The following is an 18,423-nucleotide window of genomic DNA, read 5'->3' on the forward strand; positions in this document are numbered from 1 at the left end:
ACAGTTTCAGTGAGTGCATGTGTGATGATAAGCTGTGTGATGTGTGATATCTCAAGCTACAAGACTCACTGTGCTGACCTGCATTTGATAAGAAATAAGACACAGAAGGCAACTGCACTGCAGGACTCTGGCTCCAATCTGTCAACCGGAACGTTACTTCATCAGTGGTTGGAGCAGAAACAAGATCAAAAATAGAAATAAGTTATTTTTCCTGAAGCACTCTTGGCACTTCAACCGTCTCAAAAAAGGAAAAAATAAAAAATAAAACACCCTATTAGCAGCTTTACAGCTGATAACCGATCTTAATAGACAATGAATCTGATAACTGGGAAATTGGTACCCATTTTCTAGAATCTGATAAGAATTAAATGAGGTTTCTATATTCCATTTAAAAAAAAAAAATCGAATCCTACATGCAGTGTTTTAACTACGATATCATAGCCAATACTGCATCATATTTAAGGTCAATTAACCCCAGTGTCACTGATGATTATTCTTATGAAGATTTCACTTGGCAAATGAATAGGATGGCAAAATTACACAACTCCTAAAAATCAACTGCTGGGCACAAAGGCCAGCGTGCATTAGCTCTGATGGCTGCTGAGATAACCAGCTCCAAAGTATGATGGCTTCTGAAGACGCGTGGAGGGGCCTGAGAGGCTATAAGCATTAGAAGATCATGGACAGACTCCCTCCTTCACTGTGCATATTAATTCTGCTAATGCAACTCCGCTCAGCTTGTCGCACCTTGACACTGCATAATTATGCCATCTTCAAGGGACAAGCTTTTTAAAGGGCAGGCGTGTAAGCGCAGCAGAGTGCCTCTGTCGATGGGGATGTTTGAAAATGCCAATACATGTCTGAAGAAAGCTTTACTCTTAGCAGATGGAAGAGCTTTTAGGCTGGAAAAGGAAAAAAAAAAAAACCCTGTTAGATCTGAAAAGCCCTGCAAGGCATCTTCATAAAGCTGGCAAGGCTTCCACGGAGGAACCTTTTCACAGTAACGAAGCAGCCAATTCTGTAAGTATTATCCTGAGTGACAAGAGCGTCAATCAAACGCCCGGAGCATCTCACCCGTGGCCTCCCGTCATCTATCACTCCATCCTGACAGGCCCATACCTCCATCTCTCACTGGGTAAATAAACAAGATCAAAAGGGACAAATGGTGCAAAGAGCGGAGTGGAACTGAAGGTATGGCATTTAAAGTGGATAAACTCTCGAGGTGTAGCTGCAGAGACAAAGGTCTTCATGGCCTTCAGCGGTTTGGAATGAGCATCGGTCTGCATCTGAGGCAGAGGAGCTCCAGTATCTAGAGTATTGTTCAAGAGCGTTGGAAGATTGGTTGATCAGAGTCTCATCTACAGTTATGTTGTCTGCTCCAGACCGTCATGGTGGAAAAAGAGCTGGACCATAACCGATGTTCTTAATTCACAAGTCCAACTCTATTCAACACATCTCAAACAAACAAGGCCTGTGCAAGGTGGCTGAAATGAGCTTCCTTCCTATTGTGCTGGACTCAGCCTTCGATGGACAGAGCTGGACTACTGCTCCTCCACAGTGAACGGAGTTAGTTGAGTTCATCGGTCTGCGCAGATGTACACTTGGCCAACTTCCTCTGGAGGTTTTCCCACAAGAAACAAACCCACATGATGACCCAAAGTCCGTTTGGGAGAGGACAATACGTCCAGGGTGTGAAGTCAAAATACTATAATTTCCCAAGTTCTCCCATTCACACCGAGACAATTTTAGGCTTAGATCCAAGGTTTTGTCTTATTGGTCTGAAACGACCATTTTTGAAACCAGGTCTTCTTTTAAGCAACGTGTCGGAGCTCCATCTCCATCGCTCAAGAACCTCAACCAAACATGCCATTGTCCTTTGTTTTTATGTCCCTCTGTGGCGGTGTTACAGCGCCACCGACAGGCCTGGCATACCTACTACAGCATTTTCTGTGGTACTGGATCCTGCACATTTTTTCTTACTTATAAAAAAAATTACTGTGCTCGTCTCCATGTGTCTCAGTCAGTTCTTGAGATTAGAAAAAACAAACTAGAGGAAGGATCAGAGTCGAGATGGACAAATATATCAACATGTAGGTTGACAGACATAGGGAGAAATTGTTAAATGGGCGGATGGAGGGAGGAATACTTTAGACCGATGAATGGACACACTGACTAAACTAGACACAGATGATTGATAAATGGATAAATCTTTTGTTTTAAAAATAAAATAAAAATAGTTGGTTGGAGTAACTTATTTATAAAAAGTCAGACATTCCTATGTTGACTATAACAGGAAATAATTTTTTTTTTTTAAATCTGAGCTAACCTCGATGTCCAGAGACATGAGGCGCCCAGGACAAGTCAGTTTCAAGGAGACGAAGAAAAACCGATGCATGCAGCGTGAAAAAGGAGGAGGTGTAAGAGAGAGGCAGGAAGCGGAGACACAATGGGGTGAGGTGATGAAGAGCGGGAAAAGGAGGAAGAGTCATCTCAAAGGAATGAGGGGAGGGAAGATAAATTGGAAGAGAGGGGAACAGACTGGCACAGGGACGGCGGCCAAAAGAGCGGACAGACAACAAGGAGGTTTTGGGGAGGATAATGGGAAAAACGTCTACGGAGACATTAATAATCTATGCCAGATAAAGGATTTCAGTGTCAAAAGCAAAGTGGAAGACGTTGGAAGGATGAAGCAGAAAATCAGCTAGAAAAGTTAGAAGTTGGTAGATGGAGCCTGAGGGACTTCTATTTAAAACCAGAACAATTGTGTTAGTTTACATGAGCATAGAAGTCACATCCTTTCCTCACCTCTCTCCTCCCCCCGCCCCTCTTCACTGTCCTCAGGCTGTATCTATTTAAATGTGTATTTAGGCGGCGAGTGCCACTGCTCTAATCACGGCTGGCATCGCAGCACATTCCCTCCCCGCTACCCTCACCTCCCTTCCAGCAATCAGACTTCTACTGAAACTCCACACTCATGCATTGCGCCCTGCATGACTGTGTAACGCTGGAGAAAAATTCATGAATCACTAGAGCACGAATCAGCCACAGGGTTTTTGCAAGAAAAGGGGAAAATAAGATGGGAAGAAGGGTAAAGGACAGCGGGTAAAAGTCTTTCTTTTACAAAGCAGGAACATTGGGGAGATAGCTCAGCAACCGGAGGGCATTAGCAGACACATACACTAGCTTTGTGTCACCCTAAAGATACTTCCTTTCCTCTACTCTTTACTTTGTAGGTAGAAAAAGTTTTAAGGAACTCCATGGCACAGAATAAATATGTATGCATCTTCTGCAGACAGTAAGTATCTAATTTTCAGTACCAAAAAAAAAAAAAAAGCATATGGTGGGGTAAAGAAAGCACAAAAGCACCATCAGCCACCATCTCCAATCATCTCTTGTTACTCAGCCACTTTTCCCTCAGGGTTACTTTTCAAAGACAGATCAGTGTGTTGTTACAGGTGTGGTGCGGAGCAGAGGGAGAGGCAGGGAACAGAGGACAATAGATGTCTTTTTCAGGGGCTGTGCTCGATTCACCTTGATTGGAGAGTAAAGAAAGCAAAAACCATTTGCAGAGACGAGGAAGGAGGATGGCCCCCAAGCTTGACCAAGGACAATGGTGCCTCTGTTTTGTAGCATCATGTCCAGCAGCAGGCAAAAAGAAAAGAAATACCATAAAGTTGTGAAAGTATTTTACTCCCTGCTATGATAGACTTATAGTTTAAGTGTACTGATTCTGGGTTTGAGACCTCTGACCCAGAGCAATGTGCCGTTTCCCCATGAATGGACCAAACATCATATTTTATATCTTTAGTACGTCTATTAGATCTGTGCTATCCGTTGTAGCATTAGTTTTAGCCTTAATGCTCAAATAAGTAATGGTAATCTTGTGGTTATCTTGGTGTCTGTTTTAATATTATTGATCAAAATAATTCACAAATTATTACAATGCTAACATGACTCAGAAGTTAAAAAAAAAATAAAAAATAGGGATTTTATAAACAGTTCAGTGTTGTCAGCGTTAGCCTGGACCGTAGCATTAGCATTAGTTTTAGTAATATGAGCTTTTGCATTGCCAGTCTTAGTGTTTGTATTGTTATTTTTATTGCAACAGATTTCAGCTAACATCCACAATGTTTTAAAGATATAAATAAGTGCAAACATTTAATGTGCACTGCTGGGGACACAATAACTCCAATCTGCTGTTCAAACATTACCAGTTATATTGCTTCGCAAGAGGAAATGTATAAATGAGCATCGTAAATGTAGATCACATAATTTGTCTTTGTATTGTGGCGAATTAGAGTAGTTAGTCACGTCGACACGTAAAACCGAAAGCATTTCTTGATGAATCCTGAATGACCATATTTGGTTTGTTTTGGCAAAGCAATCAGTCAGCGTGACATCAAAGCTGTAAACACAGCATTATGAGCCATCAGTAGGGGAAACCCGCATTAAAAAGCATCGTCATCGCTTCAAAACTAATTCCAAAGGATGAGGAAATGACTCGCTCATTCACTTGAATCAGGAATATTCAGAGCCCTGCTGATAAGTACGGCCCAAACGTGAAGTACAGAAAGATGGAGTCTTTGTTTAGTAGCAAAATCTTCAACAGAAAAGTGTTTGACAAATCCAGTCACTTTACTTCTTCACCAAGTGAGAGGAGGAAAAACAAACTAGGTTATAAATAACTATCATGTGAAGGATTTAACTTCATGTTTTATTTTCAAGTTGATTAGGAATTATTACCACAACTTCTTGTTTTCCTTGGGTAAAAATATGACCTGATGAGGTTTTTCTTTACCAGTTTAAAAACAGGAAAGTCAAAAAAACATGCATTTCCACCAAGGAAGGACTCATAAGTCAGGAAATGACTTCAAGAGGCCGTTTGCATGATGTCCTGTTGACGTGCAGCATGACTCGACATCCCTGTTAGCAACTCTTCAAAATGGGAAAAATAAGAAAATACAGCATTTAAATTAAGCAGTTTGAAGCTGGAAGAATTCAACTATTCTTGCTTTATCTACTCAAGACTAATAATGGACATGGATCCAAGTTTATCTCACCGGCAGGCGGTGAGGACAATAAAGTAAAAAAATAAATAAAGAAAATAATCTAAGCTTGCTAGTAGGGAACAGCAGCAAACATTTCACACCGAGATTATACCACAGTAATAAAAAGTGGCTTTATTCAAAGGCTTTTAATACATTTTTTACCAGGAGTACCAATGGATGTGGAAAATACAGTAAAATATAGTCGTGCAGATGAATGTAGACTTACTATTCCTTTCACTTTTTATTATCTCTCACCACAAAAGCTCCACAAAGCTTTTTTTCTGCTACAGTCCTTGTCAGCATTGCTGTTCGCAGCAGGAATTAACTTTCACATGCAATCCCCGTTTCACCTTCAGAGTTAGATTCTTGTTAGATGAGTCAAGCTACCGGTTCAGCCACTGCCTGCAGCGGAAGAGCAGTGTGTGAATACGTCCAGCAGCAGGGGAGTGGACATCGTCGGCCTGATCCCAACACTGCGCGACAGGTCAGGTTTGCTGAAACTAAATAAATCCTGCTCCGCTTCCATTTTCCTCTTCTCTAACTCTGCACACTCCATCACTTGGCTTTATTCCGTCACTCGAGTTTTCATTTCACAAATGTTTCAGCCACTAAATCGATCCGACATCCTTAAGTGTTGCATGCAAACATGTGAAGTGCATGTTCCCGTTGCACTGGTGTGCAAGGAGGGGGCTGAAGTGGTGGATGTCGATCAGCAGGCTGAACCGTACGACAAAGGGAGCAAGCGAGACAGAGTGGAGGAGTCCAACGCTGTCAAAACAAGTTAACCTTTAAAAAAAAAAAAAAAAAGAAAAGCCCAACAAGTCAGAGCAGGAGGAGGTGCTTTTGTCCATTAGGAAATAGACTGAAAAAGGACAAGCACACAACACTGATTGATGAGTAGAGGAAAAAAGAAACAGAAAACCTCGTTAGGAAGGTACAGATGCCTGCAACACACGTCTGTAGGGAGGCTGGAGGCTGTTGAGGAGGCATTAACAACAGAAAGACAAAGAGAAAATGAGAGTAGGAGCCTGAAAGTAGCAAAGGCAGTTTGAATGGACTTAAAGAGAAACTCTGGGACTGATATAGGTGGAAGAGACAACTGGGGAATTGGATAGTGGGACGGGGAGAAGAGGAAAGCTTCAGAGGGGAAGGAGAGGGAGATGGAGGGACGGAGAGTTACAGACATACCAATTACAGAGGCAGAACCTGGAATTGATGACTGAAAAGCAAAGGGAAGAAGCAGAACAAAAAAAAATAAGATACAGCAGTTTACCGAGCAGATGGATCAATTATGCGAACCAAATTAGAAAGAAGAGGAAGTTGGAGCATTGCGAGAGCACGTAAACAGAGGGAAAAAAAGAAAAGCAGAAGTAAGGAAGGAATAAATTAAGATGAAGCACTGGGAGCTAAGACACAAATGTGACCGAGGGGAGAGTGGCAGAAGGGAACAAGTGGCCCATTAGTGAGCAGGCAATCAGTCGAGCAAATGAGACAAATCACTTCAACGGAGAGGAGCCTTCCCCTCCCCAAACAAACCGGGACACAAAATGTTGACAAAACACAGAGCTGATAACCGAATAAAACCTGCTGCCTGCGTTTGACCTTAATGGGCTGTTGGGGATTTAAACGCTGCTGCCAGTGAAGGCTCCAGGGACTAATGATGACTCTGCGACTTGTTTATCAGCTTCACAGCAGATTTTCAAACCAACAAGTTACACGGAGACCGTCGGCGCCGAGGCTGAACTGTGGAATCATAGCAACGCTGCTCGTCTTGTGAAACGCAAGAACACTCCCTGCCTGCCTTTGTGATAAATAAAACCTGTTGTGCAATTGTGTAGTCGGGTTTCTTATCTCGGATATCTGCGGATTATACATTACTAGAGTGTAATTTTAGCCGCTTGGTCAAATCGAGTCCTGGGATGACAAGAAAAACGAACCTTATCGAAACCCGTGGGTGTGAACAAGGTCGAGGAAACGTACACATTTTCCAGCTACAGGCAACATTTTCACTTTCGCGTTGAGGCAAATCTTTACGGTAACTTGAGTTCATGTTTTAACAATGTTTTGGGCTTAGTATCCAAACATTAAAACCTGAAAAACTGTGGAAAGAAACTTAACCTCAGCTAAATGACGTCGATGTGTTTCAGTCACCAAATTAAAAAAATGGAAACATCACGCATGGATATTTTTATGAAATATATACAGAGCATATAAACATGAATATTATCAGCCATCAAGCTGATTTTGTACTGAAATCAGCTGGATGTTTTAAGGCTCAGTTTGTCAAGGTCACAATGTCTGTTTTTTTTTTCCATTACATTGAGATAAACAGCTTCTTTCACAGCGGAGCCCGTTTCATTATGTCAACACAAAGTTTCAAGTTACTGCAACGACATTTTCATAATTTAACAAACCGTCATCACATTGTCATGTCAACCCCGTTTAATAAAGCTGTCAGATTTGCTACAGTTAAGATTTAAAGCTTGTTTTTTTTCCTGTGAATGGTTTCATTACATAATTATCCTGAGATAATGACACACGGAGCGTCTGAATCTCATCTCGAGATATTCAAGATCTTGAGCTTCGTTTTATAGTGAAATCAGTTTCATCATTTCATTCTTTCAAGATTTTAAGATATTTAATCTTGTTTCATCACAGCAGTTCAATATAATATCTCATATTCCTTTTCATGAAAGGAAAGTTTTATTATCTCAACATAAGAACTGACTTTATGGAAAAAAAGTCATTTTTACCATCTTGGAATAATGACAATTTTATGTAGATATGTGGGTAAATCTTGAGTTTGTTATTTAAACTTACATTTTATCCATCCAGCTTGTTTTTTCAGTGGTAAATAGGATTTTGAGCCAATTCACTGTAAAGACAATACTCCAGATTAATTTTATTGTAACATTTAGTTGAAATTCTCTAAATAATGGGTTAATTAATTTCAACCGCATAATCCAGGCTGTAATCTATTACAATGTTTACTCAAACTAATACAATCGAGGGAATTATTGTTCCGTAAATCAAATTTGTATCATTTAAAGAGCAGCAGGGATAAGTGTTTACATAAAACCTGTGTTTTATTTAAAGTCATAATGAGGATTTTACACCAGCTCATGCTTAGTCATGAATGGTGATGGAAAAGCAATTCTGAGCAACGTAACTCGGCGTAAAGCATCAATGACTCATTTTTACACGGTAAGCCACCTGTTGCGTAAAAAGAAAAAAACTGCAGTTCCTCAAAACAATGAGTAAATTATTTTTTAACCCTTTCAGAGATTATCACAAATTAAATCAATGCAGGTACCAGATTTAGGCTTCTTATTTATAATCTTTTTTAATTACTTCAGTTTTAAAGATGAGCAAATTTTTAAGTTTGGGAGGAAAAATATTCCCATCTCAATTTTTCCCTACATTTTTCTAGACTTGGAGAATGCAGAAAGCAGATTTGCTTACTTCCATGTTTTTTTAAGACTGTGTGGGAAACATGGAGGGTTTTTTCTTTAAAGGGGGCACAGGGCTCAGTTTCCAGCTCCTTGAGGCCTGACAAGACCTGTCTCACCAAATTCAATTTCCTCCTGTAGCCAACCTGTCCAATACCCCAGATAAGTGTGAATTGGACATGACCTTGTCAAAGTCGGGTGTGAAGGAGATGCGGCGTAGCCGTGTTTGCCTGCATCCGTGGTGCCATGCAAAGGTGTGTCGACAGGTAACGCAAAGGAGCAAAAACGTGTGAAAAGAGCCACAGGAGCAGGAGGGTGATGGCAAAAACGGCTGGACGTTTTCACAAACCGTGGGGGCAGAGAGGACGCAGGGAGGGATTAACAGAGGAGGAGGCAAATATAGAGATGTTTCGTGCTGCCGTCGTGAGCCCTAAATGTTTTCAATATCACATAAGGGCACTGCATCATCCACCATTCGATACCGGATCGATAAGGCAAACCCACCGTCCACCTCGCAAACTACATTTAGATACATTAAGGTGACTGCTAATGAGCAGCTGTGTGCATGTGCGTGCAGAGGCAAGCCGGCGAGGACACAGCCAACGGCCTCCGCGCTCAAAGCTGCATCCAGATCTGCTGAGTGCTCTGAAGGGAGGATTTCAGAAATAAAAGAATGTGACAAAGACGGAAACAAGAAGAAGAAAGATGACAGAAAGAGGCTAAATGCCAGGTTACGTTCGTAAGAAAAGAAAGGTTACAACAAGCAGTCCTTTACTGTCTCCACGAAAGGCTCTTTGGCAATTAAATATGTGTCTAAAGCTTTAAGAGCGAGAGAAAACGAGGGGTGGGGATGTGCGACCAAATTACAAATGAGCAGATAATTCCTGGCCTGCGCGGTTCACTCTCTCCTCGCAGTTCTCTGAAAACCTCCTCTTGCCTTTCCGCAGTGAGGAACTTGTAAATGTCGACATCCTCAACCCCACCCATCCCAAGGCACCCACCCACCGCCGATTCCCCTCAGTGATTTCACTGCAGCGGAGGTCACGGAGACACCAATCTCTCCAAGTCTAGTTAATTAAGAGGATTTTATTTTAAAGAGTTTGGCCGCTTTTCAATGGATCTTCAATTGAAAATTAGCGCTCATTCCCCACAGTGGCTGAGCTGGAATGGCTTCGACCCGCGTCTGACCAAACTCCATTTAGGGTTAGCTAGTTACACACGTGCAGATAGGGAAAATGCAGACTTGGCAGAAGGTTTCTCGACTAATGGTCTGGAAATGTCTGAATAACATAATAAAAACGGCCACATGCATAATAGCACCACAAAGATAAGCTCTGGCATGCTGCATTAGCAAATATTGCAGTCTTAAAAACTCTCCATTATCTGCAAACATGTGGGTGGTTAGAGTACATTATAGAGCGGTCTTTTGCAGTCAGCCTCCATCAGTGTGCGAGCGCACAGATTTGGTGGCGATCGCCGTTTAACCCCAAACCTCTGCCAAGAGACGCATCGACCCGAGCGCAGTTGCATTTTTTGGAAAGCCCTCAGCCGTCCCCATCCATATTAATAACGTTTGGCAGTCATTCCAGGAGGAGGATATCTGTTCATTTCTCTCTTTTTAAATCAGATGGGACCGGCTCCAGCGGTCAGGGAACCCTGGGAGTCGAACACAAACATCCCAGAGGGGGGCTCTCAGTGTGACCTCAACACAGGTCACCATCCGCCCAGCATGTAACTACAGGCAGGGGGGAAAAGGGAGGCAGCAGGGGGGCGCCGATAAAGAAACAGATCCATTCCACAGTCTCCGGCTCGAGCTCCAATGCAGCAGGAAAGCCACTTTAATAAGGGGGGAAGCAAAGTTACAAAGACCTACTTTAAGAATCAGTTGAATGAGCAGATCTAATGATGTGCTCTCTAAAAAGAAACGCACAGTCGCCATCATCCTGCGATGCGACACCACCTCTCCATTACTGGAACGCCAGTCGACTTGCAGCGTGGCCTCAGGTTACTGCCCTTGTTCACCACCAGCTGCATGTGCAACTGTGTGTGCATGAATTGCATTTGTGCTCGAGTACGCGGCCCGAAATGCAAAAAGACGCAGTGACTCGTGCTCATCGACGCTCCCTCTTCTCAGATCCATCCACCCAGTCTCTAATAATATCTGCCAAGTCAACAATAAACTTGATGGATTGTTTGTGTTTCAACCCACTGGCACTGTTTACAGAGCAGAGTAACCACAATTAATTTATGGAAATATCTATATCTCTGTAGTTCTGCAACTTGCTGAGTATCAACAATAATTTAAACGTATAAAAAGGCTTTTAGCATTCGAAAGCTCTGCTTGTAAAATGTTTTCAACCCCTCAGCAACGCCTAATTGGCAAAGGAGGCATTTGTGTGTAAAATGGTGACAGTAAGTTGATTTAATTTTTTGAATTAAATACGTGGAGGCCATCCAAAACACCGTCTGTCTGCTCAATATTTCCTCCAAGTTCAGCTATTCCATATTCACTGGGAGTTAAGGTTCAGTTAAGTGAATATTAGTTGGTTTTTTTCCAGAGTTTTCCAATGAGCTTCCCTCACAGATTGACGCTGAACAAAAGCTCACTCATCTCTCCATTAAACTGTAAACTCCCACACCTTTCATCTCTGAATCAACAGACTCTTAATCGTGGCCATAAGATGAAGCAGAAGGTCACTGAAGTGTCATTTTAACAGTAAAACTCCTTTAATACCTGCGCGTGCGTGTAGTGGGGGCTGTTGCGTCCAGAACGAGCCTCTCTTGTAACACACGTTTGGACACACACTCCCGACCTTTTCAGAATCCTTCTGACATTTACAGACCCTGTGCAGAGAGGGATCGGACGGCTCATTTCCATAATGATAGGACTGAAACGTGACAGCCATTAACGCTAAAAACCAAACCAAGACCCCTTCCGGGACTAATGAGACACTAAGGACTTTTTTTTAAAGCAGGCAAAAGAAAAATAAGCTCCTTTCGTGATCCATCAATTAGATTCCTGTTAATGGACAGAGTACAGTGCTCCTTCTCTGCTGTGATGATGAATGGTTCTAGTCTTGGCAGGACTGCACTGTTCTCACCATGTAGAGGGAAGTAGTTAGATCTAATAGTTTGAGCTATTGCACGCAAATGTGTGCCAAAAGAAATAGAGTGTGTGTATGCGCGTGTGTGTGGGAGGGCAGGTTATGCTGAAATGCCTTGAAATGCTTGGAAATCCAGATCACTTATAAATACAATATCAGTGGGTTTGATTTTTCGATGGAAGAACAACTAAACATTTGAGCAAGGACAATAAATCCAAGAGGAGAGTGAGGTCACGTGTGGTTTATTTTTCCTGTCTGTCTGCGGTGTGCGTTGTTCCCGTCATAAACAGGCCAGCCTCGAGTCCAGAGAGAAGAGCAGGGAGGGGCCGGGTGGGCTATTTGAATGACCCAATGTCTACCGTCTCTCAGACAAAAGCACTGGACAGGAAAGGACCGAAGATAAAGAGGCGGGAGAGAAGACGAGAACAAGGCCCCTATGTGCTCGACGGCAGCGGCGGGGGGAAGGGGTGAGCGGGTTTGGCGGGAGAGAGAGGGTGGCTTGAAGAGGCGGGTGGGGGTCTCCTGTCTTAATCAGTTTCTGCCTGTTGAGTTTTTCAGCCAATCCACAAACTCGGCCTCTGCAACGCAAAGCAGCGCAACAGGGGGGCAAGAAAACCCACCTGTTTCCTCGAAACTGATGAGGAGTCATTAGGAGCCAGCCTGCATATGAGGGCGCTCTGCAGCAGGTACGCAATGTAAAAAAAATAATTATCATGAATAAAAAAAATAGAAAAAAAAAACACTCCACCCCCGGCATGCCCGTCGGTTTCTCAGGCAGCTCGACATACCATCCAGCCATCCCCCCCTGCACGCATTCAGCTTACTCAGCCATAAAGACAATGCCACCATGGCGTCACCCACAAGCCCACCCTTCTTCCAATAAAAACATCGCCATGGTAATGGGGCAAGCTTTTCTGACCCACATCTATGAGTCCTCCAAATGTTCGGGAGCAAGGGGGAGGCAGTGGGCATTGCACAGTAATTTCAGAGCTTAAAGTGGAAGCCCACCTGCCTGATTTGATTAAAGTATACGTTCCACATTCATATAAACAGAAATATTACAGAAGCCAGCCTTAATTAAAAACCTATAAACTCCATATTGAATTTTTCATTAGAATCTGAGCCATATTAAACCACAAACTTGATTAAATAACTTCCCTCGCTTGCAGATTTAAGGTGGAAGTAAGTGGTTACTGTAAAAGCCTGAGCAGAAAAGGGAAAAGAAAAAAATGCAACGTAGGCTAGCGGAAAGTTTTTTGGGTTTTTTTTTTATTTCCGCAGTTGTTGCAATTTAAGTTGCATAACTTCACTATAAAATATAAAAGGAGGTAAGAGGTTCACATAGAAACAATGAAATGTTTTCGGTGGGGAAAAAAAAAAGAAACTAAAAGCAGCCCCAGCAGAGCCTAGCATTCTTCCGTGCTCATAAATATGTAAAACCTTTTGTGTCGTATTTCCCCATTTTTCTCCCTTCCTCTAAGAGCACTTCATGAGTTGTTAAATGAAATTGGACCAAGCAGGTCCGCAGCACGAATACCTAAATAAATAAAAATAAAAAGTCATGGTGCCCATGAATCCTGATTAAAAAAAACAACACCCTTAATCAACCACACGGCAGTCTACCCCGAAACAGAAAAATCTCAGTAGCTGTGCCAGGATGTGAGATCCAGTCCTACATTCTTGCCCCAATTACATCACAAAACAAATAGATGGCCTAGCAAAGCAAAGAAAAAAAGGATGAACTGGTTTAATGCCACACACAAATATGCTAATGAAACTACATACCAGGAATACCACCCCACAAAACCACCCTGACTTACTTTTTTATTAGTAAAGGGAACTGTGGTACCTGTACACTATACAACTATACAACCCATTAATTATTTAGATAACAATTTCATACTAGGCTGCTAATTTAATGCTCAATAATGGTTGAATTCAAACATTAAACCCTAAAAGTTTATATTCAATGGCATTTATATAGATTGTATTATGAATAACTACGTACATTTAGTATATAGTTTGTGGTGTATCAGTCCACGTTCCAAACCAGTTGGAACATCTAAGGATTTGTGCCAAGTGCCAAAACATCCTTGAGAAAAATACGTTTCAAGATTCACTGCTAACAACTTAGTGCCTTTCTCGTGATATTTATTGACTTTTCAGACACCTTCAATTACTTTTTTTTTTCAAAACAGATACTAGTGAGAGATCTAGCAACTTTTCCTGTGTTATTGGAGGTTACATGAAGGTAACAATCGCACTGTATTTACAGGCAGATGCGAGTGTTGGCATGAACCCCTCCAATCTCAAAAACACTGATAGATGGCCACTCCGACAGCTGATTTATGTAATGTAGGTTCAGGCAAACTCTTTGGATTATTGTGTCAAAGTCCATCTGTAGCTCTAAACAGCTACAAATAAGCGTTTATATTCTTTTACTGCCTGGAATTGACATGATCAAATATGCAGATTCAGCGATTAAGTCATGTAGTAACTTGTAGCCATTTTTAGCACCGCTAACAGCTACTGTCCTTGCTGAGAAGTTGGTAACAGTGTCTGTTTTTGGGCAAGAATGTAGGCTAGCTTCCAGTTTCAACTGGTTTACTGGTGGTGCTAAGGTTGCTAGCTAGCTAGCTTCTTAACTTTGGTAGTAGCTGCTAAGGAACTTTAAATGCATTTCAACAAAGAGGAAATTTAACATTTTCCCTGATGACCAGAGCCAAGTTGTAAATAGTTTGAAACCAGCTTTAATTAGTTAGCAACAGAACTAATGCTAATATCAAACATGTTAGCAAGGTAAGGCAATTGTTGCCATAAGATTATTACATCTTTGCAGTGACTGAAAATTATTTACATCTCATCTTGGTAGTGATGAAAATGTAAATATTTAATTTCAGTCAAAGTGGGTTTTTTTTTACCTTGGTTTGTTCTTGAAACAAAGGGCCTAGCAGAGGCGCCCATATTGGAGCGCATCCTCTGCAATCAAACTTGTTTGCACACACCAACAACAAAGCTGAGCTGCAGGTTTTGAATATTAAGCAAGATGATCCTAGACGGATAAATATTTAATAACCTAAACAGAAGAATGTTTTGTAACATTGGAAAAAAATATTTGATGATCCAGAGAATCGTCCTCGCAACACAACACCACAACAACAAAGTATCTTCAAACAGATCTGCTGTAAACCAAACCGCTACAAGACATCCTTCCTGCCTAAAGCTCCAACCATCTGCAATGCCTCTTTGAAGAAACTTGGATAATGAGAGCTACCACAATATCAAGCTTCCCTTCAGGATTAATCAAGTATTGATACATTAAATTATTCTGGAAGCGAACTGTTCACTGGGTGGATATTTTGTACATTTTTCCTTCTGATTTTAAGGTTTAAGCCAATATGCAACAGAATAGTCATAAGAAACTAGTTTAATTTCACTATATGTAGATCAGAAATAATTATAATTCACCAAATTTTGTAAGTACGTTTTAAAATTTGTTCAGGATTAAGAAAACGAATTTCATTTTAACTCAGAAATATTTCTAAAATTCTAACAGTAGGGTTTTACCAGCGTAGCTGTGGGCTACCTGAGCTCAGGAGCGGAAAACACCTGAATTATTAAGATAGCAGGAGTGGCCGAGTCACTTTAAAGTAATAGTTACTCATTTACATTCACGTCCTCCCACCCACACACATAAACACATATCTCAGTGATACTGCCGATGACCTTGCCGTATAAAATCTAGCACCTGGGATTGAAACAATTTGTCATCAAGTTTCAGCCGCAACTCCCTCCATGTTCAATTTGGAGCTCGTCTCCACTCCATTTTTACTCTACTGAACTGTAAATGATAATGTGCGGAGAGAAGGGGGAGAGCAGCAACGCCGGAGAGGAGCCGGAAAGACGAGGGAGCTACGCGCTGGGATGGAGCGCACTCCCCGAACACCTGTTTCACAGAAGAGCCACACCTTAGAGGAAACTAAACATGGCGTTGAGTCACCACCGAAACTCAGGTCAAAGACCGGTGACCGAAAACTCTGGAACAATCAGGAAGTGTAGCTATCGATTGGACATGACGTATGTTTGTAGTGTATTTTTTAGAAAGAAACTTTCCGGGAATAAAAAGTCATGAAAAAGACAAATGAATAAAAATCACAAAGCTTGGAAATCACCTGATTTCGTCCTGTTACCACCCGGACAGGTGGTTTTGCATGATTTAAATACTTGAAAAACGGAAAGCTTTTTTTTTTTTTTTTTTTTTTAAACGGATAGTTTCTTACCGTGTCGGAGGAGTATCGACGCTGCAAAGAAGAGCAACCCGATCATTCTTGCGGGCACATTTCGGGCGTCATGCCTCGCCATTATGATCCTCCGTAGAAGCGCACAGTCTCTCCGGAATAAATTCAAAACAACCGCAACACCTTTAGAAAATACTTAATGTCGACGTAAAGTCTTAGTCAAATAAAAAATAAAACTTTTAATTAGATGGCAGTCGTCTGGAGAGACTCCCTTTTCTCTGGGCTGAAATGAATTTTTAAAATCCTTGTGAGTTCGTCACAGGTGAATATTTCCCCTCACAGCAGCAGCTGGCGCTCAGGATGTAATGAGGTGCTTCTTCGCGTCTCAGCTCCCGCAACTAGTACAGAGCGCACCGCGGAGTGCGTGTGTATGTGGGACTGACTGGGTGATGTCATCAGAGAGGCGTCACAGCCGTCAGTCCCAAAAAAAAAAAAAAAATTTAGGTCCCAGTGACCGCAGGATCAAATTCAAAAGGGAGCAAGGGAACTTGTTGAAATTGCCACAAGCATTTCTCCCCCTCCGTAAACTTGGATGACACAGCTTCCACCTGCATTGGCACCTAAACTGATCAGCAGGTGTTCAACCAAGTGGAGTTGCATTCATTTATTCGGCTAAATTTGGTTTAGATTGGCCTCATGGGGGCTTTGCAATCTGTTCCGCACACATCTGATGAGAAAGAAGTCAACACAACAGGAACAAATTGGAAAATCAATACATCTCTCGCTAATTTAAATCTTTTTATCATATCGATGTTGTCGTTTTTATTCCATACAGGTTACTTTTTAACCAATCTTCATTTACCCTTGAATGTAATTTATATAACTGTAATCAAACAGCAAAAAAAAAAACCCAAAAAAACATCTATCCCTTGCAGAAAAGACTGACTTTTATTCAATTCTTTGATGTGGAGGCACGTTGAAACAGATGATTCTTGCGCCCCCTGCTGCTCGTTTCTTCACACAGACACCAATTTGCCCCGCTGATTTCAGCTGAGGAAAAAATAAATCTATAAACATCCACGAATCTGGGAGACACAAATCCAGCAGCAGTAAAAAAAAGAAAAAATCTAATCAAAAGAAAACTAATTATTCTTTCTCTTTTTGCATCAATTTGCAGACTTCACACTGACAAAACAAACTGTTCTAGTTTAACCAAATCAGAAGTTAACTTGATGTACTTTTAATCAATTTAATTTCTGTACTAAAAGTACATTTCAATAAATTATGTCATTGAAATATCTTTTTGTGTCACAAATTTAAATAAAATCTGCAGGGGTTTTCCGTAAATTTTGATTATTACTGTTTGCTAGTAACATGGTCACCGCTGCTTTTATATGAATTACTTCATCAGTGCGGTGTGGCATGGAGATGACCAGCCTGTTTCTCATCTTCCTCTTGACAGTGTTGATTCTCTAGCCAATCAAGTTCATTGACACCACTGGCATTGAAACAGGTATTGGTAATTTTGCAAGTTCCGCTGGAAAATGAAATCAGCACCTCGATGACGGCTCCACTGACTTTGGACTTGATAAAACTGGACCAACTCCAGGAGATGACATTCTAAATCTTCACTGATTGTAGAAGCATCACTCCAGATCTAAAGAAGCCTGAATGGTGGAGTGGGTCTCTCCCGTTGTTCCCCTAATGCTGAGTCCGTTGGGTTGTGCACCACCTACTGTTTTCATCCACTAAACTTTTGATTTTTAAGCACTCTCTGAACAGCCTGCTCCTTTAGCAATGATCTTTTGTGACAGAACGTCCTTGTGGAGAATATCTACCAGACGACTGTCAAGTAATCCTATTTATTCACGATTGTTAGAATATACGTGACAGTAATATTTTATCGAAATCCCATTCTCGGAGGTCTACATTTCTGAAAACTAAATCTTTGATTTTGTCACTTGTATGTCATATGTACCTGTATAACAGCATCTATTTGAAATTTCTTAATCCAGGATCATCTATCCAAATATAAATTTAATAGCTACAGATTTACAATAGTTGACACAATAAACAGCTGTCAAACTGTGATTGTGTCATTAGTGTACAAATAAGATTTATGAACATAATGGATCCTCTCTACTACAATCCTCGTCTGGATCCTCCTCAGCAGTCGAATTCTAACTAATAAATACCTTTCATGACACCAAAAGAAATGTCCTCCATGTTTTAAAGAAAGCAAAAAATGACAACTGCCTCTGGATCAAGGAAACAAAAAGTTATTGAAATAGAAATCTTTAAACCGTCTCTACAAAGGTGGCATGAAAAGCTTTCCGTGACAACCGCAGCTGAGATGTGTCATTCACCAGCAACAGCTGTCTCCAGGTTTAGAAGCTCAGCTTGCTGATATGTTTGAATTTACCATCAGTGCCGTCGCTAAACTAGCTAAACTTGGATGCAAACTTAAATTCTTCCTCTAATGTGGAAACTTTTTCAACCAGAAGAGTTTTTAATGTGTATTAAGATGACAAGTTACTTCAAAAATACAACTGCCTAATGTCCATCATCACACACTTCAAGTGTA

General features: G+C 41.3%; 1 protein-coding gene across 2 annotated transcripts in view; it reads right to left on the reverse strand.

The window, feature by feature from the left end:
* Window positions 1-16,801, reverse strand: part of LOC106917864 (nectin-2) — a 120,495-nt gene extending 103,694 nt beyond the window's left edge. Inside the window, exon 1 of one of the 2 annotated variants that reach the window (XM_014987136.2) lies at window positions 15,882-16,278. In XM_014987136.2, coding sequence (XP_014842622.2) covers window positions 15,882-15,963 — 82 coding nt within the window. In that variant the 5' untranslated portion in view covers window positions 15,964-16,278. Of the gene's footprint in view, window positions 1-15,881 lie in introns of both variants that reach the window. The other variant, XM_014987135.2, reaches the window with a different exon arrangement.
* Between the last annotated feature and the right edge of the window lie 1,622 nt (window positions 16,802-18,423).

The sequence above is a fragment of the Poecilia mexicana genome, unplaced genomic scaffold, assembly GCF_051168715.1.
Source record: "Poecilia mexicana isolate PSO_F unplaced genomic scaffold, ASM5116871v1 scaffold_16, whole genome shotgun sequence".
Lineage (NCBI taxonomy): Eukaryota > Metazoa > Chordata > Actinopteri > Cyprinodontiformes > Poeciliidae > Poecilia > Poecilia mexicana.